At 37.4% G+C, this 27,030-nt stretch overlaps 1 protein-coding gene across 4 annotated transcripts in view; it reads left to right on the top strand.

Moving 5' to 3' along the window:
- CTNNA2 (catenin alpha 2) overlaps positions 1-27,030 on the top strand; it is a 1,529,678-nt gene that overhangs the window by 1,372,693 nt on the left and 129,955 nt on the right. For all 4 annotated transcript variants that reach the window (XM_043982315.1, XM_043982316.1, XM_043982318.1 and 1 more), the window contains one exon: positions 2,658-2,858. In XM_043982315.1, coding sequence (XP_043838250.1) covers positions 2,658-2,858 — 201 coding nt within the window. The remainder of the gene's footprint in view (positions 1-2,657; positions 2,859-27,030) is intronic.

Below are 27,030 nucleotides of genomic sequence, written 5' to 3'. Positions count from 1 at the left end.
AAAAAAAAAAAAGCACTATGATAGGGGCAGCTAGGTGGTGCAGTGGATAGAGCACCGGCCCTGGATTCAGGAGGACCTTAGTTCAAATCTGGCCTCAGACACTTGACACTTACTAGCTGTGTGACCCTGGGCAAGTCACTTAATGCCAATTGCCTCTCTCTCTCTCTCTCTCTCTCTCTCTCTCTCTCTCTCTCTCTCACACACACACACAGACACACACAGACACACAAACAACAACAACAAACCAAGAATGAATGAATAAGCATGCATAAAAAGCACTAGGTTCAAATTTTCTGAAGGATGTACTGCAGTCCTTGTGTTGTTCTAGAAATTGAATTTTTAATTCCTCTGTATGAAATGCAACAGGATTGGGGCCAGGTGATGTTGACTATTAATATCACAGAAGCAAAAACCAATTTTCAGATGTGGACTGCACTCATAAAAAAGTGAAATAGCTATGTTAGAAACATTTAAATGTTTCCCATTGGGCATAAACTATAACTTTTAATAGTGTTTTAAAATGAACATCTTGGCTTTACTTATGTGATATTTTCATTTGGGGGTTTAACTAAAAAAATGCAGGTACCAGAAATCTAAAAGATCTATTGATTCCATTCAATAGCAGTTAAGTCAGGATGCTTCTGTTTAACCAATTCAATTCAGGTATTTAGTTATATTATTTCATGGCATATTCTATACCACTGCTCAACCTATCTAGTCAAAGTGGCCTGTAATCTTAGAGTTATTCCCAAATACTTACTCTTTCATTCCCACCATCACATCTGCTGAAGGTTTTTAATATTAATTCGACACCATCTCATGTACCTGCCCCCTTTTTGCTGCTCACATAGCCACTATCCTGGTTCAGATATTAATTAGCCTGTGCCTGGGCTATTACATTCATTTCTCAATTTTTCTTGATTTCAGTTTCTCCATTGAATAATAATGTCTACTAAGAGCTAGCATTTATGTAACACTTTACAGTTACATAGCAATTTTGCAGTTCAACATATATGATCTAATTTTATTCTTACAACAACCTTCGAAGGAAGGCACAGCTATTATCTCTATTTTTCACATGGGAAAACTGAAGCAAAGCTTAAACGACTTAGCCAGAGCCACATAGCTATTAAGTCACTGAGGCTGGATCTGAACTCAGGTCTTGCTGATAGACAATAAGATAGCGAGATGGAGAGAGGGAGAGGGAGGGGGGAGAGAGAAGAGAGAGAGACAGAGACAGAGACACAGAGACACAGAGAAACAGCGACAGAGAGACAAAGAGGCTGGCAGTCAGGCAGACAGACATAGACAGATAGATAGTAAATAGATATAACCATATCTAACATGTTAAACACTTATTATGTGCCAGGCACACTGCTAAGCTCTAGGAATGGATTGCAAACAAAACAGAGACCTTATCAATAAGAACTCTCCATTAGGATGGGGGGGGCACCTGTCACATAACAGGAAGAAGGAAAAAGGATATAAGGTAGTTGCATGAGGATGAGGCTATTGGAGAGAAGGCAGGCAAATCAGTAGAGTACAGAACAGAGCTGAGAGAGAAGTGAGCATGGTTAGTATGCAAATATCATGGGATGGTAGTTCAACATAAAGTGAATGGTGGACAAACATAGAGTAAATCAAAGGAAAAAATATGCATTGAGGCTGGGCAGAAAAGTCAGATTATGGAGAGCCTAAAATGCTAGGCTGAAAATTTTGATCATGTTAAGGCTTTTGATTGTATAAAAAAAAATGAGAAAATCATACATTTACTTCAAAGGAACACACTTTTAAAAGGGCTTATATTGATGGCCTTCTTTCTAGTTGAAGAATATTGCTTTGTTTTGTTAATTCTCTAGTTTATGCTGGGTTTCTCTCCATCCCTCTCCTCCCTATCTCCTTCTTCTTCTCCCTCTCCTTTTTCTCTCTTGCTCTTTCTCCCTTTTTAATCCCTCTCTCTGTTTCTCTTTTCTCTTTTTCTCTCTCTTTTGATCCTTCTCAGCTCTCTTTTTTCTCTCTCCCTCTTTTCTCATCCCACTCTCTTCTCTCTTTTTATCTCTCTTTATCTTCTTATCCTTCTTCTCTTTCCTCTTTCTTTATCTCTCTTACATTTTATCTCTGTCTCTGTCTCACTCTCTGTCTGCATCTCCATCTTTCTCTGTCCCCCTCTGTCTCTCTCTATCTCCCTCTGTCTTTGTTTCTGTTTCTGTCTCTGTCTGTCTCTGTTTCTGTCTCTGCTATCTGTCTTTGTCTTTCTGTTTTTCTGTCTCTCTCTCTTTCTCTCTCTCTCTGTCTCTCTTTCTATCTCTCATTTAAAGCAAGATATTATATTCTCCCAATGCTTTGTCTCTGTTCATAGGGAGTCATATCAGCTTGATCAAATTCACTCCATACCAACTAAGATTACTATTCATAAATAACTGCTTTCAAAATGCACATACAAAGTCCAAGCCTTTGCCAATCAAAATCTAGGGTTAAGCAGATGGGATTTTATCCTTAACTGTTGACTTATACACTGTTGTTTTTGTAATAGAGGGAGCAAGACTTGGAAAATGAGGGAAAGGGAGCTCAGGAAAGGTCTCAATAAATGCTAGATTGGTTAATAGGGAGTTCTAATGAAGCTGAAACTTAATAATGCACGTGTGTCCCATCCACAGAAAATCACATTCTGGAGGATGTGAATAAATGTGTGATTGCACTCCAAGAAGGGGACGTCGATACTTTGGACCGGACAGCAGGTGCGATCCGTGGTCGGGCAGCCCGAGTGATCCACATCATCAATGCAGAGATGGAGAACTATGAAGCTGGTGTTTATACTGAAAAGGTTCTGGAAGCTACAAAATTATTGTCTGAGACAGGTAAGCACGGCTGTGGGATTGATTCCTCCTTTTCATCAATGGCAGGATTATGTCTAGTGCCTCCATGAGAGGCATTGGCAGGATGCTGACATTTCGGATTGCTCAAGTGTGGAATGAATTGGACCATGGGCATTTTTACTTATCATATTCTCTTCTTTGGGGTTTATGGGTAACTCTATGTGATGCCGACTGGTTTCTTCCCTTACATACTAAGGCAAGGCAACATAGCATCCGGGACTAGCAGCTGTTCTTGAATACAGGAAGCCATGAGTTTAAGCTCTGTCTCTGATACCTACTAACTGTGTGACACTAAACAAGATTCCTATCTTCATTGAGTCTACACACATCTTCAAGATTATAAATTAAAGCATTGATAGAGGGCATCACTTCACCCTTAAGTTCTCTATACCACTGAAATCATATGTCTAGCCCCTATGACTTCTTAATGTCTTATATCTCTAGATTTGGTCGTCATGATAAAAAATCTGGGTTTGAATCCTGTTTTAGATATCTGTCAGCTAAAACAACAACAACAACAATCCTGGGTAAATTAATCTCTCTGAGCTTCAATGTCTTCTTCAGTAAGTTGATGAAGAAGAATAAGATGATGATATTCCTTATCCCATACCTCACAAAATTAACATGAAACTCAAATGAGAACATCTATTTAAAGCTCCATGCAGAAGTACAAGCAGGTAACAATTAAGACATTGATGAGGGAGGGGGAGATATATTGCCATTAAAGAAGGAAAGAAACAGGCATTTATTAAGTGCCTACTATGTGCTAGTCATTGTGCTAAGGACCTTTGATTCAATTAAATGTAATAAACATCCATTAAATACCTACTATGTGCCAAGAAAAACAGATGGCACAGTGGATAGAGTGCTTGGTCTAGAGTAACAAATTTTTATCGATAGAGTGCTTGGCCTAGAGTAACAAAGTCTTATCTTCCTGAGTTCAGATCTGGCCTCACACAGTTAATAGTTAGCTTTGTGACCCTAAGAAAGAACCTGCCTACGTGTTTCTTCATCTGTTAAATAAACTTTAGAAGGAAATGGAATACCATTCTAGTATCTTTGCCAAGAAAACCCCAAATGGGGTCACTAAGACTGAAAAATGACTGAATAACTATGTATCAGGAAATTCTTTACAAATATTATATCATTTTATTTTCACAACCTTGGGAAGTAGGTACAACTCTGATTATCAGCTGAGTTGAGGAAACTAAGGCACAAAAGTGACTTGCTCAGTCACAAAATTAGTAAGCACCTGAGGCCAAGGCTTGAATGCATGTCTTCCTGACTCAAACACTCTATGGATTAATGGATTACTGGGTTGATAAAGTACAGATCAGGAAGAAAAAGGGAATAGAGTCTGACATTGCTTACAAAATGGTCATCATCCATGGCCACATCTCTCCTTAATGGGTTTTGCATTTGCATTAGACTTGGGGAAATGATGAGTATTAGTTAAGTATTGCCATTGTGATAGTGTAATCAAGTTTATTTTCCATCCTACATTCTTTTTTAATCCGTTTATTCATCTATTTATCTATTCATTCATTCATTTGCTTGTTTTTTTTTTGTTCATTTATTCATTCATTAATTTGTTTGGTTGTTTGTGGGTTTTTTTAATTTTTATTTTTTTGGTGAGGAGATTGAGATTAAGTTACTTGCCCAGGCTCACACAGCTAGTGTCAAGTGTCTGAGGCCATATTTGAGTTCAGTTCCTCTTGACTCCAGGGCTGTTAATCTATCCACTGCACCACCTAGCTTCCGCTTTCCCTCCTACGTTCTTGGTGAAGTTGTATTTTTTAAAAAAAGGCATTAGTCCCTTAGTTGACCTGAAAAACAGAATGTAGGAGGGAAAATATACTTGATTACACCATCACAATGGCAAATACTTAACTAATACTCATCATTTCCCCAAGTCTAACGCAAATGCAAAACCCATTAAGGAGAGAAGTGGCCATGGATGATGACCATTTTGTAAGCAATGTCAGACTCAACTAAGGGCAAATAGAGATTTGTGTGTTTTGATTCTAGTACTTCTGGGGAGATCAGAGCCCACTAGAGGCCAGGAAGGGAATGGAGGTAGTGGTAGGGAGAGGTGGGCTTCCAGGGTCTAATCACAATCTCAGGTACTGTGATAAGAGTTTTGGCTTGGTGTGCTCTACCCCCTTCCCCCATTTCCTGGTTTTGAGTCTTTCTTTTGAAAGGATTCTGAAATAAATACAAAGAAACAAAAACAGGTTAGGAAGGAAAAATAAAAACAAAAACTCACCTACTTCACATTTCTGCTACATGCTGACTCCACTCAGAGAGGGCTTTGTCTCACTTGGTTCCAGTCCCCTACTTACATCATTAATCTCATCAATATTCATGATTGTGGAGGCCTGACTCCAAACCATTTTGTCTGAAAAGTGTTGGGGAGCTTTAGTGGCCTGTAAGCTCAATAGAATTCAATAATGTATTATAGTAGCCAACAAAAAGCACATGTAGTCTTGGCCTGAAGGAAGTAAGGAACAGCTTCCAGCCATTGTGATGCTGTCGAATCAATCACAGTGGAGTCTTGGCTTTGGAATTAGAGGACATGAGTTCAAATCTTATCATAGATACTTATTACCTATGTGACATTGTGTAAGGTCCTGCCTTACCTGCTTATGTGTGACCCAATACAGGTCACAAAGGTTAACAAAGATTTTAATTTGGGGGCCTCACTTCCTCTAACTATAAAGTCAGGGCATTAAACTAGATAGTCACAATGGCATCTTTTGGTTAAAAACATCTATGACCACCATGTTCCTATGACTAATTAGGTATTGGAATATCTATGATATCCTGCTCTAATCAAACCACCTTTAGGGGAAGCTAGGTGGCTCAGTGGATAGAGCACCAGCCCTGGAATCAGGAGTACCTAATTTCAAATCTGGCCTCAGACTCTTTTTTTTTTTTTTTTTTTTTTTTTTAGACAATGGGGGTTAAGTGACTTGCCCAGAGTCACACAGCTAGCCAGTGTCAAGTGTCTGAGGCCGGATCCGAACTCAGGCACTCCTAAATCCAGGGCCGGTGCTTTAACCACTGCGCCATCTAGCCGCCCCCAGGCCTCAGACTCTTAACACTTACTAGCTGTGTGACCCTGGGCAAGTCACTTAACCCCAATTGCCTCACTAAAAAAAAAAAAAAGCATATTTGGACTCTTTTGTTGAGTGCTGTGGGTCATATTTCAGGAAGGGGATTTATAAGTACCATACGATAAAACTGAATTCACACAGTTCCATTGTGAATTTAAGTCACATGAGCACTTATTGAAAGTAGTGAGAATTTTTAACCTAAAAAAGAAAATATTCAGGGGCAGCTAGGTGGCATAGTGGATGGAGTGCCAGCCCTGGATTCAGGAGGACCTGAGTTCGAATCTGGCCTCAGACACTTGACACTTACTAGCTGTGTGACCCTGGGCAAGTCACTTAACCACAATTGCCTCACCAAAAACAAAAAGCAAAAAACAAACAAAAAGAAAAGTAAAGAAAAGAAAAGAAAAGAAAAGATTCAGAGGTCAACCTTGCAACTGTTATCAAACATGGAAGAGGAATTAACCTTGTTTTCCTTGGATCCAGAGGGTGGAGCTAAGAAGTGTTTAGAAGTTCCAAGGTGGTGAATTTAGGGAACCAAAAAAACCTCTTCCTAAAAGTTAGTGTTTTGTGAAAATTAATTGGGCCAAGCTGAGAGGCAGTGAGTTTGTTCTCATTGAATTTCTTCAAGTGAAGTCTAAATGACAGATTTACTCTAAAGGTGATGCTTGTTCACCTGTCTATTGGTAGGAGTATATATCCACTGAGTTTCCATTGAACTCATAAAGGCTGTAATCCTTTGTAATTATGCATGACCTTAATAGTTTTGGAATAAAGAGAAAACTGCATTTAAACCCTTCATTTTACAGATGATCAAAATAAAAATTAGAGAATCAAGTGACTTGCCCAAGGTTACAGAATGTTTAAATATTCAGAAGTCAAATTTTCTAACTCCACATCCTTTGGTCCATTCCATCATTGTTACCAACAACAATCGATTTTGAGTGGGAAATGGATCAACCCACTGATGTTTTCCAGAAGAACTGGTTTTTTATATATATATATATATATATATATATATATATATATATATATATATATATATATATATATATATATATTGGAGAGGCAATTGGGGTTAAGTGACTTGCCCAGAGTCACACAGCTAGTAAGTGTCAAGTGTCGGAGGTCGGATTTGAACTCAGGTACTCCTGACTCCATGGCCGGTGCTCTATCCACTGCACTGTCTAGCTGCCCCAGAACCGGTAATATATTAACCAAAATATTTACCTTCTCTGGTTGATACATTGCAAACTCTGCCAGGATTCCTTTAAAGTTATGCCAAAAGAGCTATTGATACTGATTGTCAGAATTATTTTATTATTATTATTATTATACATATTAATAGTAAAATATGTTTCATCCTCAAAAGATGGGGAAATTAAGATCACTCAGTTATCTGTGGATGGACCTGAAGAACTCTATTTGGCTGGATATAGTGCAGTGAGACAAAAGATGGCAAGAAACACTGGGCATTCTCTTTGAAAAATAACCAAGATGGAAAGAATATGAAATGAGATAATGAGGAACATCTCCAGAGGTTATTTTGCTCCTCGAGAGACTGCAGCGACTTGAAGTTAGATATAGCAATAATGAAATGAGCTCACATTTTAATTAGCAGAAATCTAGCTCTGCCTCCCTAGAGGCCCAATATCCAAGCATTTATTAAAGCTATGCAAAGCTGACCGCATGACACTTCTTTCTCATCCATGCTGGGATGGCCTAAGAGATTTTTGCAGACTGTGACCATTTTATTTAATGTAGATTCTGTGAGAATTGTCCACTGCTCTGCACCTCTTGGATTCTCAGCAAATCCCAGGCAACCTTGATGAGCTTCAATGAGCTTCCTCTGATAACTGGATTTATTTTCTGCATTTTGCTTCTCAACAATAAAAAAAAAAAGTCAAATAGTGGGGATGAACTGAAAACAAACTTTGGCTAAAGTTTAAACAGCTTCCACATTACTTGCTAGAGTCAAATAACATCCAATCCAATAAGTGAAAGTTTTAGTGGGAATTTGTCTCAATATAAAAAAGAATCAATTCATCTATCAAAAAATATTGACTAAGCACCAATTTCCCATGTACTAGGCACTCTCCTAGGTGCTGGGGATACAAGTACCAAGTATGAAACAATTTCCTCTCACAATGAAACTATAGTCTACTGAGGGAAACAAAAAGACAAGAAGTAAATCTGTGTGTGTGTCTGTCTGTCTGTCTGTCTGTCTATCTCTGTCTCTCTCCCTCTTTTTCTCCTCTCTGTTTCTTTTTTGTTTTGTTTTTTGTTTTGGGGATTTTTTGTGAGGCAATTGGGGTTAAGTGACTTGCCCAGGGTCACACAGCTAGTAAATGTCTGAGGCCAGATTTGAACTCAGGTACTCCTGACTCCAGGGCTGGTGCTCTATCCACTGTGCCACCTAGCTGCCCCTCCTCTCTGTTTCTTACTAGATAGACATATGTGTATCATAAATGTTAAATATGTATGTATACATATACATTTAGTCCAAAAAAACCTCCATAGCCTCACATAGTCCATTTACATAATAGGTAGATCTTCAACATCTGTTAAATGTTTCTTAGAATGCTACTGAGAACTTCAAACATTTGGTCCATACATAATCAGTTATGTATAGTTAAGTATACACAAGTATACATCAGATATGTATGATGGCATCAGACAGACCCATCATTATGAGAACTGGGGTTGAGGTCAGGGTTTCAGCTCAATAGAGGTTTGATGAGAACAAGTGGACAGCTCAGACCCAGATGAATTCAACTATTAGAAATGATACTAAGTCAGAAACTTAGGGACTAAAGGATAAGACCAGCAGCCCATCACTGGGAATCATATTATAAGGTAGATCATCTGTTCATAAATACAAGGCAAGGTTTTTTATATTAGGTAGAAATCAACTATCATTCAACAAGAGTTTCCAAAACAATGCCCCTATGAGTCTTTAACTGTTCCCTTTTATTATGTTCCCAGATGGGACACACATTCTGGGATGAAGAAAACTTTAAAAGATTGAGGGTGTTAAATGATTGTAGCCAGAGGGATTTGGTGGCAGGAGAGTTAGGTTGGAAGATTAGATTAGAGGAGATACTTGTTCTGTGTGAAGGGTTTTACTGGATAAATGCTAAGGCCTCTTCCAAATGTCTGAGCCTCTATATTTCTTATACCTTTTCCATTTTAATCACCAATCATGTTCAAAATGGTGACCTTGAGACCTTGTAAAAGCCTTAGTTGACACAGAAAGATTTAATTGTGTTCAGAATGCTGTCTTGAGACTGGACAGGATAGTAAGGCATTTTAGAAAGATTATCAACAAGCACAGTCAAAATCTAAAAGCTTTTTAGGTTGACCTTTGAATATGAAATCAGTGACCCAGAACAGCCTCTTGCTTGATAATTTGAGTTACTTCTTACTTTTTAGTCTTATGAGATATCTGTGATCTCACTTTCTAAATAGTGACAATCTAAAATCATCTGTGTCCTCTCTTCTTATGGGAATTTGGTTAAAGTTTTGTCATTAACCCTCCCCAGAAGACCCATAAAAGATGCCCGGAACCTTGAGTTAAATCTCTTAGTGTGGTCTGGATAGTGATAGAACCCTTGGGCTGTCCATCAACTTCCATATTCTTTACAACTTTTCAACCCTTATGACAAAAAATGATGCTTTGAGAAACACTCTGGTATAATAACAATACTAATTGAGGAGGAAATATGGATGGAGATGATGATGATGATGGGAGCCAAGATTTATATGGTACTTTTTGATTTCTAAATATATATGTATATATGTATGTATGTATATACGTGTACATCCATGCAAACCTACATACAAAAATATATGGCAGATATTATTCTACTTATTGTACTCATGAAATAAAACTTGCTGAAAGAGATTAAGTAAGGTACTCCGGTTCACAGAGCTAGGCATGATTTGAATTCTGATCTTCATGAATGTAAATCCATTTCTCTATGCACTGGCCAACTTTAGATACTAATGAATGTGCTGGATTTGCAGTCAGTAAGATATAATTTCAAATATTGCCTTTGAAATTTATTAGTCCACCAAAAAACAAACAAAAAATGGGACAGCTAGGTGGCACAGTGGATAGAGCACCGGTCCTGGAGTCAGGAGGACTTGAGTTTAAATCCAGCCTCAGACACTTGACACTTAATAGCCATGTGACCCTGGGCAAGTCACTTAACCCCAATTATCTCACCAAAAAAAAAAGAAAAAGAAAAAAAGAAATTTATTAGTCCAGGTAAATGCAAGGTACTTAATGTCTTTAAGTCTCATTTTCCTGAGCATTAGATGGTTTTACTAGATAGCACCTACAAGCCTTTTTAGATTTCAAACTATCATAGCCTGCCCTAGTAGTAGAGTTCTCTAATGATGCCCTTTATGCCATATCTTCCATTTCTTGGTGAGTAATATACTTCGAGATCTTCCCACTTGCTAGTTGCCCCTTTACTTCCCTTCAGATAGCATTGGGCTTCAATAAATCAGAAACTGGCCTTCTGTGGTCATTCTTGTTAATGAAGGTTTTAATTTTACTGTTTGTAGATATAAGACTGGACATTTCTCATCTCTGCTCTTACATACATTGAGTGGATAATCCAGGAAATGAAACAGACATATTTCCTTCCCATGATTAGCCATAGTTCTTTGATCACTTAATATTTCTGGTTAGCTGAGGGCATGAGCCCAATAATCAGCTTCCCTCTCAACTTCCCTTGACCTATATTCCCAAAGAGAATGGATAAAAATATGATGGAACAAAAGATAAAGCTAGATTTCTAGGGAACATAATGGTCTATTGAGCAAGTGGTAGATAAAGCAACTTTTGACAAATAGAAGTCCAAAGCTGGAAAGGGATTAGTGATAATTTTATAATGGGGAAAAAATCTGAGATTCAGAGAGTAGAGCAAAATTATATTTAACTCAGGTCCTTAAGAATTCTGTTTGTCACCAGTTATTTGTGATAGATTGATAGAGGCCTGTAAGTTTGTTACCAGTGATCTGTTATACACACACACACATATATATATATATATATATATATATGTGTGTGTACATGTATATGTGTTTATATATGTGTATGTATATTTATATATGTAATGTATATATATATATATATATATATATATATATATATATATATATATATATATATTTCTACAGGGAATTAGAAAAGTCAATAATGATTAGAAAGGCAAGACATTAACATATGATATAACGGAATGGCATTTCAGAGAGGGCATTTAGTATTCCCCATAACTAAGATGTTATTTTTCAATATAGCTGACAACTGTCCATAATTTCTTTGCTTAAATATACAATGCTTGACTTCCTAAGGTGATTCATCCTCTTTTTTTGTTTTGTTTTGTTATTTCTCATTATTGCAAAGTTGGGGTTTTTTGGTACTTTCACTCTATCAAACTCAAATTTGTAAATTTTATCCATTGCTCCTAGTTCTGTCTGAAGAGAACAAGTTTAATCACTCCCATTCATGGTAGCCTGTCAAATGTCTGAAGACAACTCAAACTGCTATTTTTTTTTTTATGAGGTGAGGGAGGAGAGGCTTTCGAAGATGCTGTGGGCCTAAAATGGGGTGAGTTACCAATGCAGAAGGATACTGAAAATGAGAGACATTTGATGCTAAATATGGACTCTTTAATTTTACTATGTCCTAGCTTTGCTCTATCCATTTGTTTATAGATGGAGAATTTTACCAGCTTGAACCAAGCACTAGAATGAATCAATTGAATAGGAGTAGATCCCCTGATTAGAAACTTACAGATACACTTGAAGGAACTGGTGAAGTTCTTCCCAGATTATTTGTCATGAGAATATATAATGTGGCTTGGTGAGACTGTGAGATATCCCCAGAATTTAACAGGTTAAAGAGACCTCAGAGCCTAACTGGTCAAATCTCTCTCTGAGCAAAGATCAGATTTTTAGCATCCTTGGGGAAGCAGTCAGCCAGCCTCTGAAACCTTTTAGGCAGGAATTCTAATCTGAGTCCTAAACATTTGTTTTCTTAATATTTTGATTTAATTTGTTTTCTTCATATCCACATGTAATTTATTTTGTTCATTAATAACATTATTTTGATCAAGGGTCTATAAGGGCCATGACTTCATAAACCATAAGGTCCTGACTTCACTAGGATGCCAAACACACACACACACACACACACACACACACACACACACACACACACACACACACCATTTAGAAACTGTGATCGAGGGAGATTAGACAAAAGAAAAATATATGGATTGGAAGTCAGGATACCTGAGAGTTTTATATCTGCCACTTACTAAACATGCAACTTTATAAGTTATATAATCTATCTGGGACTCAGTTTCTTCATATACAAAATGAAGAGATTAAATCTATTAATTTCTCAGAGCCCTCCTGTCTGAAGAAATAGAAACTGACTTTAGGTCCCAGAGTCAAAAACAAAAAGTTAGAATAACAGTTATTTGGAAAAAAAAACGAGTAAGGGTAGACCGGGCCCAGGTACAAAGATGTAAGTAAGCATGGTGGGTGGATTTTCAGCAGGGAGGTTTTCAATGGTGCCTGGCATCTAGAGCCATGTACAGAGCAACATAACCTTCTGCTTTGTATATCCAGTGAAATTCCAATTCAATAAAGGGAGGGCTTTGGTAAGAGGGGCCTTTTGTGTCAAAATGAATACCATATTAAGTTAAAATAATAATAATTTCCAGAATGATTATTATGCTAAAATTCTACTGCTTCCATATGCAGAATTTTACCTATTCATTTTTCATCAAACTAATTTACAATGATGAAAACACAATAAACTAGATCTACAGCAGGCCCATTAAATACTTACATTGCATATTTGATGTGCTCTTCAATAAAGCCAGAATTATAACAAATTGCTAACAGGTTTCTAGTAAGTGCATGCTTGACCAAACCCGTCTTTAAAGATCTGATTTAAAAAGTCAGGTTTCTACAGGATGCAGTGCCACAAATGCACACTCGGTGATATATTTATATATACATAGAAGAACTCATTCTTCGCTGAACGGATTATATTGAAATGTCATTTTTGTAAATTTGATAGCAGATGAAAGCTCATGGATATGGAAACGTGATCAGATTAGGAGAAGCAAAAAGTATTGAGATCCTGAAAAAGGGTCTTATTCTTATTCTTCTCTACAGCTCATGGATCTGCCTCATACCTACCATAACAAAGGATTGTAGATTAAGGAGAAAGAGGGAGGAGAAAAGACTTTAAAAAAATTAGGTCTTCCACATTATTGAACACCAACAGAGAATGAAATTCACATTTCATTGGCTAACACATGGAGCAACAATATGTTATCAGTGTTATTTGAATTCATCTGTAACCAAAAATCTTGTAAGAATGTGCAGAGATTTTTAGACAAATGCTATTCATTCTCCCCAAATGAATAGGACATATATTTTTAAGCAAAAAAAATAAGACAAAATGCTAAAATATAAAAATATTGGTGCTTTTTCTCCTAATAGCTACTCTAAGCCTTAAAATATATTGATCAGTATCATCAAGTATCACCCTGCCCAGTCCCATTCATTATCTACTCCTCTTTCATATAAACCATACTCCAGACAAGCAGGTCTCCCTACTGTCCCCAGGCTGTGCCAGACCCATACTCAACTCTGAAACTATTCTTTTTTTGTTTGTTTGTTTGGTGAGGCAATTGGGGTTAAGTGACTTGCCCAAGGTCACACAGCCGGTAAGTGTTAAGTGTCTGAGGCCGGATTTGAACTCAGGTACTCCTTAATCCAGGACCAGTGCTCTATCCACTGTGCCCCTAGCTGCCCCTCCGAGACTATTCTGATGCTTTTCTCCATGCCTGCAATGGCCTCTCCCATTCTGCCTCACAATTTGTCCAATCTTGTGCACATTTTAAGGTTTATTTCTGTGCTCTGATCCTGAAATGAGGGCTCAAGCAGACCTGCAGTTGAATATTCTTTCTGCCAATTATTAGCTGTGTAACCTTAGGCAAATTCCTTAACCTCTCTGAGATTTAATTTTCACCTCCATAAAATGAGATGATTGGACTAGTAAATATATAAGGTTCTAAGTCTAAATATATGATCTATGATCCTATGATCTCCTTCTTCTCTGAAAAGTATGTCATCCCTAGTGGTTTTCCTGAATTCATTTGCTTTTTCTTTTTGTAATCTAATTTCCATTCCGATACTCACGTAGATGTTGGATCATTGTACTATCCAAAAATCAAACTTTTTGGAAGAAATGCTTAATATTCTGTCCTTTGCAGGTAAGGAAAAAATATACACACACGTGTGTGTGTCTCTCTCTCTCTCTCTATATATATATATGTATATGTGTATGTATATATACACGTACTATATATATATATATATATATATATATATATATGCATGTGTCTCACATGCATATACATGTGTATGTTTTTAAACAGTTCCTGTTTTCATGTAATATTTCATTCTCTTTTATATGAGATTTACACTGATCAGTTAGCACAAGAAAATTGTCATTTAAAAACACATGCTAGCTAGGTAGATGAGTCAGGGATTCCAAAAATATGTAACACCTGAGTTTAACCTTGAAAGCTAAAGATTCTGAGGTTGAAGTGGAGTAAGTGAATTCCAAGCATGGAGAATTATGCATACAACAATCAGTTCAACTCACTTTTTCCTTCCTTGTCAGTAATTCGAGATCTTTTAAGGCAGCTGAATACATCTGAATTCAGATGCTTCCCCATATTCATTAGAGCTGTGTGACCCTGAGAAAGTCACTTAACTCCTTAATCTCATCTTCCTTATCTGAGAAATAAGGATAATAATAGCATCTACTTCATAATGTTATAGTGAAGATCAAGTGAAATCTGTACATAAAGAGCTTTGTGAACCTTAAAGTACTATACACATACTAGTAGCTTTTATTATTCTTTTAGTCAATTGAAAATAGGTGTTTATTGAGCTGAACCTTACTGAATGAAAAGACAGTTTTGCTTTAGAAAGGTAGAGGGATATATTTCATAATGACTATTGAAGATGTGCACTTTGGGAAACTCTTCTACCTTAGAACAGATATACAAATCCATCAAAGTGTCTTCTATGAATTGAGAAAGCGAGTCTTACCAATAATATTAAAATACAGACATGCGAGACTTCTGGTATGTATGATGGAATTAGATTTTCTCTCCATGGCCCAATTGAGGTTATTTTTACAAAAGACCCTATCAGCCATGAAGTCCCTTTGACAATAAGCCCTATCAGCCAACTGGGCTCCCTTGACAACGAGCCCCATTGACTCCCAAATTCCAAATTGAAGGGAAAGGGATGTCGCACTGCTGCTTGCTCCTTTGCCTGCCAATAATGGTTGAAAGATAAGATGAAAAGTGTGCCTGTTGCCTGATACTCTGCTTCTCTGGGAAGCAAAGAAAAAAGAAAGATCCCTAAGAAAATCTCTGCATTTTTATGTACTGATCTCTACTGCTGGTCTATTCAGGTTGTAAGTATCTTCCTCCTCTGTAGAGTCTCTTTAGCCTGTTCCCCAAGATTCCTTGAGGTTTGGAGTCAACATCATACCTTCTGGATTCCCACAGCTATGCCAGATCTAAGGACCAGTGTTACTATCATTATTGTTTTAGGGTAAGTCCATTGTGAAACAGGGGGATCCAACCAGATCATTAATCATAGAAAACTGTGAAAACTGCCTCCACAAAAAAACAGTCAAATGACTTCTTGCTACCTGATTTCCTAATATCTATTGTTCTGGATAGCAGGATCCAAGTGGTGGAGGCAAGGGAAAGTTATCCCTTCCGCTTCTCTCTACATTCTAAGTATCCAGGAGGCAAGAGGAGTTATGATTTTTGTTGGGTGAGATTTGGAACACTCATTTTCAACTCTCTCAGTGTCACTTTTATCTCATAGTGCAAAACTCAATCCTAACTCTTTATTATTACTATGAATTGGTAAGAAAATCAGAGATCAACATAATAGAAGCCATTACAATCTGAGAACTTGCTCATAGTTGGCCTTTATATGTGTATATGTGTGCACGCATGCATGTGCACATATATTCTCTCTAATATATTATGCACATCTGTATACACCTGAATGCATATATGTGTTCATGTGTATATGCATATATGCATGTATGAATACACATATGTTGCTAAAGGACCCCTTCAAGTCTATCTAGTACAAGCCTTTCATTTTATAGATGAGGAAACTGAAGGAAAGTGACTTGCCCATGGTCACATAGACAATTGAGGGTAGAGCCAGGAAATAAATCTATGTCTTCTGAGTCAAATTTTATTCCAACATGCTGCCTCTTTTACATTAAGCTGTCATTAGGAAACTTCTACTAGAGACCTTAATGACCCGAATATGATGTGAAGTATTTATTTTCTATCTTTGGGGAAGGGAGGGATCCTGATTTATTTTAAAATGGTCACATGCAGTTGTTTGGTTTATTAGTCATCATCACTCACATTTGCATATGCTTGAAGGTTTACAAAGGTCTTTCCTCACAACAACCTTGTAAGTTAGGTAGGACAAGTATTATTCATCTCAGTTTTGAAGGTGAGGAAATTGAGGCTCAGACTGATAAGATCAAAATAATAAAGCTCAGGCCTAGATAGCCAATGATCTTTCCTTTATATTACCTTGACTCATTGCCTTCTGAATGAAAATTCAAAATAGTAGACAGTGGTTTGAGTGTGAATTTATCTATTTATAGATAGTGCCCAAAACATCTGGGTTCCCTTAGAGGCAGGGGAGGGATTCCATATAAGAAGTGGCCTTAGAACTGAGCCTTGAAAAAAACAAAACTGGGCATCCTAAGAGAAGGTAAGAACGAAGAGTGTTGCTTGTGCAAAGGCAAGGGGTGGGATGAGAGGGGAGATGAAGTGCCATCAGCAAAAAGGAAAAACAGGTTGGAAGCAGAATATAATGGGCTGTACACGGCAAATAGTTGTGTTTTCATTTTATCCTTGAGATAACTGGGAGCCACTGAAGTCACTTGAGTGAAGGAGTAACATGCTAAGAACTGTACTTTAGGAAAATCGGTATGTGGAACATAGATTGCAGGGAGAAGAGACTGAAGTAGGTAGATATATTTCAATAATCTAGGTGAGAGGAAATGGGACCTTCAGTTAGGGTGGTGGTGATTTTCATGGAAAGAGGGAGATTATTACAAGAAATGTATTAAAGGTAGAATCAATCAGGCTTGGCAACTGGCAGATGAGAGGATATCTTCAAGAAATTCCTAATGTTCTCAAAAGATCAGCATAAGAGCCTTCTGAAACTGCTCCATTCTCTAGCATTATTATTGTTGTTGTTGTTCTTTTTATTGTTATAACTGGATTGTTTACATGAAACCATTATTCTAATGAACTTGTCCATTCCCTATCCTGATTGTAATATGCACATTCTAGCTCTTGTACACTGTTTATTGTCTTTCCCCCTATTTGTAATGCTCTCCTGTCCACCTATACAAATATTTATTATCCATATAGGCCTATGCCAAGTCTTACCACATTCATGAAATCTTCCTTATACACTGAACCCAAAGAGATGAGCTATACATTTGATGCTATGGGCCACCAAACTAATTTGAACTTCTCCTACATTAAGGCATTAGGAGAGGTAGGCATAGTGTGCATGAATGGGGAGGTGTTAGATCACTTTTATTTGCTCTCATCAGACCTTAACAGGAATACTGTGTCCAGTGCTAGGAACAGTGGCTTCAGAGGAAAACTGATATGGTGAAGAGTGTCCAGAGGCATCTAATAAAAGTCAGTGAGAGCCTTTGAATCTGTGGCATACAATAGTTAGCTTAAGAAACTGGGAGTGTTTAGACTGGAGAAGAGAAGATTCAGAATAGATAGGCTAGCTATCCAAATATTTCAAGACTATCATGGAGAGATGACTTATTTTTTCTTGATCACAGAAACCAAAACTAGGAGCCATAGGTGGGACTTGCAATGAGGCAAAGTTAAGCTTAATATCTGGGAAAACTTCCTGACAATTAGAATTGTCCAAAAATGGAGTGGGCTGTCTTAGAAGCAAGACTTTCATTTGACTTTTCAAACAAAAGCAGATGGGTACTTGTGGGATATGTCATAGTGGGTATTTCCTTTGTGTACAGGTTGGCTTCACATAGATGTCTACTAAGATACCTTTCAGTTCTTAAATCTGTCACTATCACCTTGATTATATTCACTAATTTAGCATCTTCTAGATATTATTGTGCATTGTTAATATTTGAGATCATAATTGGTCCTGATAACTTATATTTACCTAATGTTTATTATTGGAAAAGGACTTTGCTTATAATTACCCTGGAAAATGTTTGGTACAAACATTTTGTTGTATGTATGTATGTTTGCAAGCATGTATGTATATATGTGTATATATACAACTCTATATATCAATCCATGAAGATGTTGAGACTAAAATCGTAAAGATATCTTGTCATAGTAAGAGAGTAGCAGGAATTCAACCCTGGGTCTCTTGATTCCAAGCCACATTCTGTTTATATTGTATTACATGGTTTTATCAATCTAGTTAGATATCTTCTCTCTCAATTAGATTTTAAGTTACTTAAAGACAGGAGCTGTCCCTTTATATGTTCAGTGCCTCACATTGAGTAGGCTCTCAAGGAATGTCTGTGATTATGTTATGGTCACATGTTGTCATAGAATCCAGAGTTAGAAGTGATCAGAAAGGACCTGTCATTGAACTGCCTTAGCAACCTTTGGGAATGTTCTCTGCTACATCCAAACCAGTTGTCATTTAACTTATGCTTGAAGGTGTGGTAAAATATGAAAGTTTTTAACAGTCGGTTAGGATAACTGAAAGACGCCAGTTTTTCAAGGACCACCCTTTTGGGGAGGAGATGAACAGTCCGCCTGCTGCGCATGTCAGACTGCCTGCCGGGCTCTTGACTTCCGGGGTGGAGAGAATGGGAGTAGGCCTTTTTGCCTGCTTGGCGGGACTCCTGACGGCGCGGCACAGACGGTCTCCCTCTCTCCAAAGGTGGCCTTTTCAGTTTGGTGAGTTTTTATAAGGAATATAGACTAAGCCTAGACTTAAGACGATTTGTATTGTATTTCTATTTTCCTATCCTTCTAATCAACATCACCTTGTGACTACCATACAATAAAGGCTTTATCTAGAAAACCAGAAGCTTCTTCCATTTACTAGTCTGGGAGATAAATTAGGGAAAAGTTAAGTAGGGGAGATTTATGATCTAATATCCAATTTTAAATCTCACAAAGGCCTTTATTGATAAAGAATGAGCTGTCTCACAAGGTAGCGAATTCAATTTTGAGGTAGTTCTATTTATAATGGTATATATTTCCTTGAAACTCAATGGAGGGGCAGCTAGGTGGCACAGTGGATAGAGCACTTGCCCTGGACTCAGGAGGACTTGAGTTCAAATATGACCTCAGACACTTAACACTTACTAGCTGCGTGAGTCTGGGCAAGTCACTTAACCTCAATTGCCTCGGAAAGAAAGAAAGGAAGAAAGAAAGAAAGGAAGAAAGAAAGAAGGAAAGAAAGAAAGGAAGAAAGAAAGAAAGAAAGAAAGAAAGAAAGAAAGAAAGAAAGAAAGAAAGAAAGAAAGAAAGAAAGAAAGAAAGAAAGAAAGAAAAAAAGAAAGAAAGAAAGAAAGAAAGAAAGAAAGAAAGAAAGAAAGAAACTTACTGGAACTCTCACTCACTGGTACTAGTATACTGTTTTCTAAAACTAAATTGAATGAATTATTTTTTTTCCTTGTGACAGCTCTTTACATATTAGATTACAACTTTATCAAATTCTCCTTGTCTCCTCTTTTCCAGGCCAAATGTCCTCACTTCCTCTAGCCCTTCCTTAAATATCCTAGTTTCTAAATTCCTCCCTGTAAGGGTCACCACCCTTTGATGAATTTTAGTTTGTCAATGACCTTCTTAAAATATACTGCTTGGAATGGAACATGATGTTTCATATTAGAGAGTGAAACCAAGAAAGGAACAGCTCGGAAATGCGGGAAACTCTTTCATAATTCCAACTCTCTATGCATCTTGGTTTATTTATATATAACACATGAGTAATGTCTGACCCAGGACAAATATATGGACATCTAACTTTGTCCAGCATGGTGCAGCCTAATGAGGACTATCCCTAGAGTCATTTGAGTTGGTGTTAAAATCCATCTTTGACACTTACTGCTTGTGTGACCTTGGACAATTCACTTGACTTCCTCATGAATCAGTTTCCTCATCTGTAAACTATAAAGCTTGGAATCAATATTCTCTAAAGCTTCATTTACCCCTAAACTTATGATCCTATGATCTTATGATTGAATGGTGTCTCATTCCCTTTTAGTTCTCTTCCTTTGGCCTTTTCTCCTCGTAGTACCTAAATCAATCATTCTGGGCTTTCTTTACTCAGAATTTACTACTTAGGTATCTCATCCAATTATGCCCTTCTAAAGCAATAATATATTTCTAAACTTACCCCTGTCCCTCTCACCATTCAACCACATCTTCCCTACATATGGTCCCCTGACACCTTATTCTCACCTTTCTAAATTATCTGATAAACACATTTATTTCTATGGTATATATACTTTAGGCTCATTATCCTAATTCACACAAAGGTAGCAGGTCAGTTCCCCAGTGCAAGGTTTGCTACATGTCCCCTAAGGGCTCTAGGGATAACCTTAGAGTATCATTCTAATGCAGTTTCTCTAAAACATCTACCTGCCACGTTCTTCTCCAATATCAATCACCATTTGTTAACACTCCAGTATCAACTTGACCAGTTGATTTCTGCTTAATATCAACTAGCCAATCAAATACAAATTAGCTTTTATGAAGGAGTATTTATTGGAATGGTATAGTAAAGAAAGAACACACATTCTTTCCTACACACACACACACACATTAAGAATGAACATATCTGCTCTAAAGACCCTCTCAATCCCTCTATGAGAGTGGTTTCAACAAAGTGTAACTACCACCACCCCCTCCCCCATACTAAGTTCACTTCTGGTTGTGGCATAGCTAATATAGATAACCAATTCATCCATCTGACCTTGCTTGCAATGTTCAGTATCTCCATTTTCTGGTCAATTCACTGTTGTGCTGAATCAATTAGGTCACTTCTAATGGCTAGCTCCTCACATATCTTGGTTATTGTACCTCCCAAGATACTATCCCATGGATTCCAGTTTCAGGATTCTAATTGACTCAGCTTTTCAGGGTTTGTTTTTGTTACTCACTACACTGATACGAATACCCTGTCTCTGTTACTCATTTGTCAAAGATCAGGAAAAATATATACATATAGAAAGAGAAGAACAGAATTGTCATGTGGTCATGTTTACATGATAACTGAGTGAAAAAGAGCCCAAGATTCTTTCCCCACCCAGAGGCACACAGCAATGCTTTCTTCATTCGCCACTATGGAAAAGAGTTTTTATCCATTCAGGCCTTTTATATATACACCCATTTCTTGATTAGCAGCTAATTAAAGTGCTTTTTGTCATGACATGATAAGCAGACAAGAAACATTTAATGAAGGCTTGTGCATTCTATGAAGCAGGAAAGGGAAAGGCTTTTCTACTGGGCACTTACAGAAGCATGTTTGCCAAGCTACCATGCATGTTGATAGCCAGGCAAATCACCGTGTACATGTTCTAAAGAAGAGGCCCTCATTGAATCCCCCCATTATGTTACTAAGTTATTTTTGGATAATAATGTTATATCTTTCCTCTGGCATCATGATATTTAATAGTTTAACAGAGATCAATTAGAAATATATTGTCCTAGCTCAAAGGAATGAAGATCTCATATCTAATTTACCTGAGTCCAGATTTGAACTCAGGAAGATGAATCTTTCTGATTCTGAGCCCAGTGTTCTATCTGTTGTGCTACCTACATGTCCTAAATCATATGTATATTATTATTTACATGTAAACTGTGACATTAGAATGTGAAATCTCTAAGGTCAGGGACAGTATTTTTACATTATTTTGGTATCCCCACTGATTAGTACTGTACTTAGAATACAGTAAATGGGGGTGGCTAAGTGGCACAGTGGATACAACACTGGCCCTGGATTGAGGAGGACATGAGTTCAAATCTGACCTCAGACACTTGACACCTATTAGCTGTGTGATCCTGGGCAAGTCACTTCAACATCATTGACCTGCCCCCCTCAAAAATATATATAGTAAAGGTTTAATAAATGTCTTTTGGGGGATGGAAGAGTTTCATGTACTGTTAAATTAATGAGCACTGTATATAAAGTCAAAATGAATAAGTTCAAATCCTGGTTCTTTGCTTACAGACTGTGTAATCTAGTGGGAGGATGTCAAGCCTTCTGGACCTCACTTTCCTCATCTTGAGGATGAGATGGTTGGACTACAGGCTCTAAACAAATGGATGGCTCAAAATCCTGATTTATCTCTATATCAGCCAGTTGCCATCTGTGTAGGTTGAGATGGAAGGGAGTTTTCTCAGAGTTACAGGGATAATTAAGAATTGTAGAGAGATAGCTGAACGATGTAATTCAACTCCTTCAAACCCATAGCCTTGCAAAAGAGATAGTCCCCACACAACAATATGTGCTGTCTGGAGCTTTACTAACCTACTCCCTTCTGTGGGATTACAAAAAATATTTTAATTACATGCTTAATGATCAAGATCAGAAACTTGTAAATTGTATGCAACCAAGTCTTAGAAGACATTTTACTACAGCTAATCCTATCTGCACATTGAGACTTTGCCTATGACAAATTAAACCATATTTATCAAGCTCTACTTTGACAAACACTTCAAGCTAAAATAAGGTGTCATGTTCAATTCTTTTTCCATTCCTCAAGTTACAAAGGGAAATGGCGCCATCTTCTCTGGAGCACTTGCCTTTTGCCTTAGAAACCATTAGGGATTATTTTTGAAATGCTTGTTTTAAGATAGGAAAATTTTGCAACGGAATGTTTTCTTTTCTTGGGCAAATGAATAAGCACTGAAACTGGAGCAGATGGAATCTGACACAGGTTGGGTTCTGAGCTGAAAGTCTCTTCTGGCAATATTGTCCAATTTAGTGAGGTTATTTATCATGCTTCTTGAATTTGAGTAGTTCTTTCTCATCTGTCATCAAACTGCATCTGATGAAAGCTACCAGTGGGATGATCCATTCTTCCCCCATCCAGTCCTGAATCATTCTGACAAATACTCTAGAGGCTTGGCACATTGAAGGACTCACAAAAATACTTGAATCATTAAACCCAGGTTCAAATTTTGCTTTCTTAATAATTTAGAAGCAATGTGATAAAATAGAAAGAACATTACAATTGAAATAAAAGGAATTGGGGATCAAATTATGGTTACTTTTATTGTGAAATTAATATATATCAGCAAAGGTAGAGATGTGAACTGGCCTAGCCATTCTGGAAAGCAATTTGGAATTAGATTTAAAAAGCCACTAAAATGTATAAATCTCTTGACCTATATCTAAGGCTACACTCTAAAGTGATCAAAGGAAGAGGAAAAAGATTAATATTAATAAAAATATAAAAGATGGTATCCCCTTTTGTCATAGCAAAGGAATAGAAATTAAGACAATGACCATCCATTGGAGAGTGGCTGAACAAAATATGGTACATGAATATAATGGTACATTATACATTATATACTATACCATAATATATTGTACTGGATGGGACATTTTACATTATATGCTAATAGGGCAGTATACCTTATATACAATAAAGAATAATTAAGGGGATGCTTTCAGAGCAACATGAAAATTTTTCTATGAACTGATGTAGAATAACATGAGCACATCCAGGAGAATAATTTATATAGAAAGAAGAACAAGTTACTGAAGAACTCTGATCAATTCCAACATTAACCCCAGCTCCTGAATTATATTTATAAAGAGTCATCTTCTTCCTAAAAGAGAAGTGATGGACTCCAGGTGCTGAATGAGACATACATTTTTGGACATGACAAATATGTAGATTTATTTTGCTTAATTGTGCTTATTAGTTCCAAGGAGTATGTTTTCCTTTTTTGTATTTGGTGGGGCAGAGAACTAATAATAACATTGCCTCCCAAAAGAAGCAAAAGAGTCATTAGAGCCTTTCTAGAAGGTTCAAAGAAAAAGAAAAAAAATCGAAGGAAGTAAATGGGGAACACCAGCCACCTTTAAGAATAGTTTTTGAATTTTTTATATGCTTTAAAAATGTCAAAAAAGATACTTATTTGGGGGCAGCTAGGTAGCACAGTGGATAGAAAACCGACTCTGGATTCAGGAGGACCTGAGTTCAAATCTGGCCTCAAACACTTGACACTTACTAGCTGTATGACCCTGGGCAAGTCACTTAACCCTCATTGTCCTGCAGAGAGAGGAGAGAGAGAGAGAGAGAGAGAGAGAGAGAGAGAGAGAGAGAGATACCTATTTCACACTACACAAATAAGAACAGAAAAGAGGATTATTCTGTTAGTCTATGAGCATGTCTACTGGAAGAGGGGATACTCCCATTTCTCCTGTACCTTGAATTTGTTATACTATCATAGCCTGTTGAGGCAGTTCGTTGGTATCATACCTAGAGCACAGACACTACAATATGACCCTAAGCAGATCATTAATCTCATTAGGCCTCAATTTCCTCATTTGAAAAAGGAGAATATAGAAATCAATGTCTCTGAGTTCTCTTCTTACTCTAAATTTACAATTCTTTAAAATAAGCTGGGATGCTAGACCTCTCATGATCCTATACCTTGTTCAGAGTATGTGTATGAGGCAGAATTTCACAAAATAATTTTGATTGTGCTCCTTAGATGGAATCATTTAATAGGAATCATTGAGGTATAGACTATAGGAAAATTCTTAACTCAATAACAAGCAAACCTATTGATCAAAAATGACTTGGCATAATTAAAACAAAATCCTTAGCAATAAACTTAAACATGTACAGAACATCATTATTGAGAGAGCAATACCATTTTGGCCCAACTCAGCCTAGTTTTCTCCACTCAGAAGCTACAGAAGGTTTTCTAGCAGAGGAGGGGAAGAAGGAGGAGGGAAAAAAAGAGGGAAGGAGAGAGAAGAATAAAGTGAGATAATGAAACAGAGAGAGAGAGAGAGAGAGAGAGAGAGAGAGAGAGAGAGAGAGAGAGAGAGAGAGAGAGAACAAGAAGAACAAGAAGAACAAGAACAAGAACAAGAAGAAGGAGAGAGGAGGAGAAGGAGGAGGAGAAAGCATGTTAGTGAAGCCAGGCTTCCTATTCTGTGATCTACTCTTGGGAAGGGAGAACATGAGCATCTCTGCTTCTCTCCTTTTCCCCCAAGGAAAAGGAGAAGGAAGAGAAGGATAGGAAGTATGGAAGAAAAATCCAAGAGGCTTCCCTGAAAGCCTCTTGGAAAGGGGAGAAGGGAGAGCAAATAGGGGCAAAACCAAAATGAGACCTCTTCTATCATGAGTTAGAAGGAAAGAGAGAAATGGCTGGTCCAAGATGAGCAGCCCATGATGTTTTTTGTTCCATCCTCCAGAAGGTAAGGTAAAATAAGGGCAGCAGCGTGAAATGACTGTGCTTATTGCTGGCTAGCCAGAAGAGAGACTGTAGTCAGGAGCCTGAAACAAATTACTTTTGGTCAAGTCAGATCATATCATTCCAGTCCTTTCCCTTATGGTCAGGGCCTAAGGCTGTGGTTTAGACCTGCTTCCTTGGCTACTTTCTACATGGAAAACTCCCAGTAGGAGTGGGATTCGAACAAAGGGAATATAAAGCCAATCAAATGAATAGAAGGCTTTCTCCTATTATCAATGGGAACCATCACTGAGTTGAGGTGGTCCTACCCTATGGAACAATGAAGACTCTCCTTTTTCAGTCCCATAATCTATGGGGAATAATTATAGGGGCATGAGCTAGGAATAGTAATTATGGCATCTTCAAATGTAATTCAGTGTAATTCAACTCTAATTCAATTAAGTTCAATTCAATTCAACTCAATAGCATTTACTAAGCACACACTACTGTTATGTTAGGTATTGTACAAGGGATGCAGAGGGAGAGAGAGAGAGAGAGAGAGAGAGAGAGAGAGAGAGAGAGAGAGAGAGAGAGAGAGAGAGAGAGAGAGAGAGAGAGAGAGAGATTCCTAGCAACTGAAGGAGGATGGGATTTAGAGGGATCCTTTGTACAAGACAGAAGATGAGATGAACTTTGAATGTAGGTAGGTAATACAAAAGATGGAAGTAAGGAGTGAGAGTATTCCATACCTGGAGGAACAAACTTAGCAAAGAAGGTGGTGAGAGGTAGGAATGAGAGTTATGGGAAAAAAATATTGCAAGCAGCGGAGGAATTACATTAAGGTGACTTAGCAGGCATGAGTATAAAAAAAAAGAGTGGAGATCTTAGACTATGACATTCCTGAAAGCAAAGCAAAATAAATGTGCTTAAAACCAAAATAACTTACCTAGGAAAATTGAATATGCTACATAGGTTTTTTGGGGTGGGATGGACCCTTGGAGAATGTCCTTCCCAGCATTTCTGTTGAAAACCCCAGAGCTAAGTAGAAACTTTGACATTCAAACACAGGAGTTAAGAAAGACATGAAAATTAAACTGGAAAGAACAATGATAATTGATCAAACAAGAATAGATGGCTTAAATTCTAATACTGTAAAAAGACATATGTTTCTTTTCTGAGTCCTATCATGAGCAGGGCTCAGAGAGGGTGTCTAATGAAAGAAGGCCTGATAATGGTTCTGTTAGGTCTTAGTGATCTTGTGAGAAGAATGGAGAGAGTAGGCCAATAAGCAGGGGAAGGGAATGAAAGAGTAGGGGAAATTGTCTCACAGAATTAGTAGACAGCTATACAAATATGAAGCAAGGGTGGGAGGAATAGCTAACACTTGAACACTCTCATATAAAGTAGTCAGAGCAAGGATGAACAGAAAGAAACAATTAAGTATGGAGATAGATCTCATTAAATGAGGGAAAGGGAAGGGAAGGGAAGGGA

Source organism: Dromiciops gliroides, chromosome 2 (assembly GCF_019393635.1).
Source record: "Dromiciops gliroides isolate mDroGli1 chromosome 2, mDroGli1.pri, whole genome shotgun sequence".
Lineage (NCBI taxonomy): Eukaryota > Metazoa > Chordata > Mammalia > Microbiotheria > Microbiotheriidae > Dromiciops > Dromiciops gliroides.
Note: the sequence above shows the minus strand (reverse complement) of the source record. Positions and strands in the feature narration are given on the sequence as shown.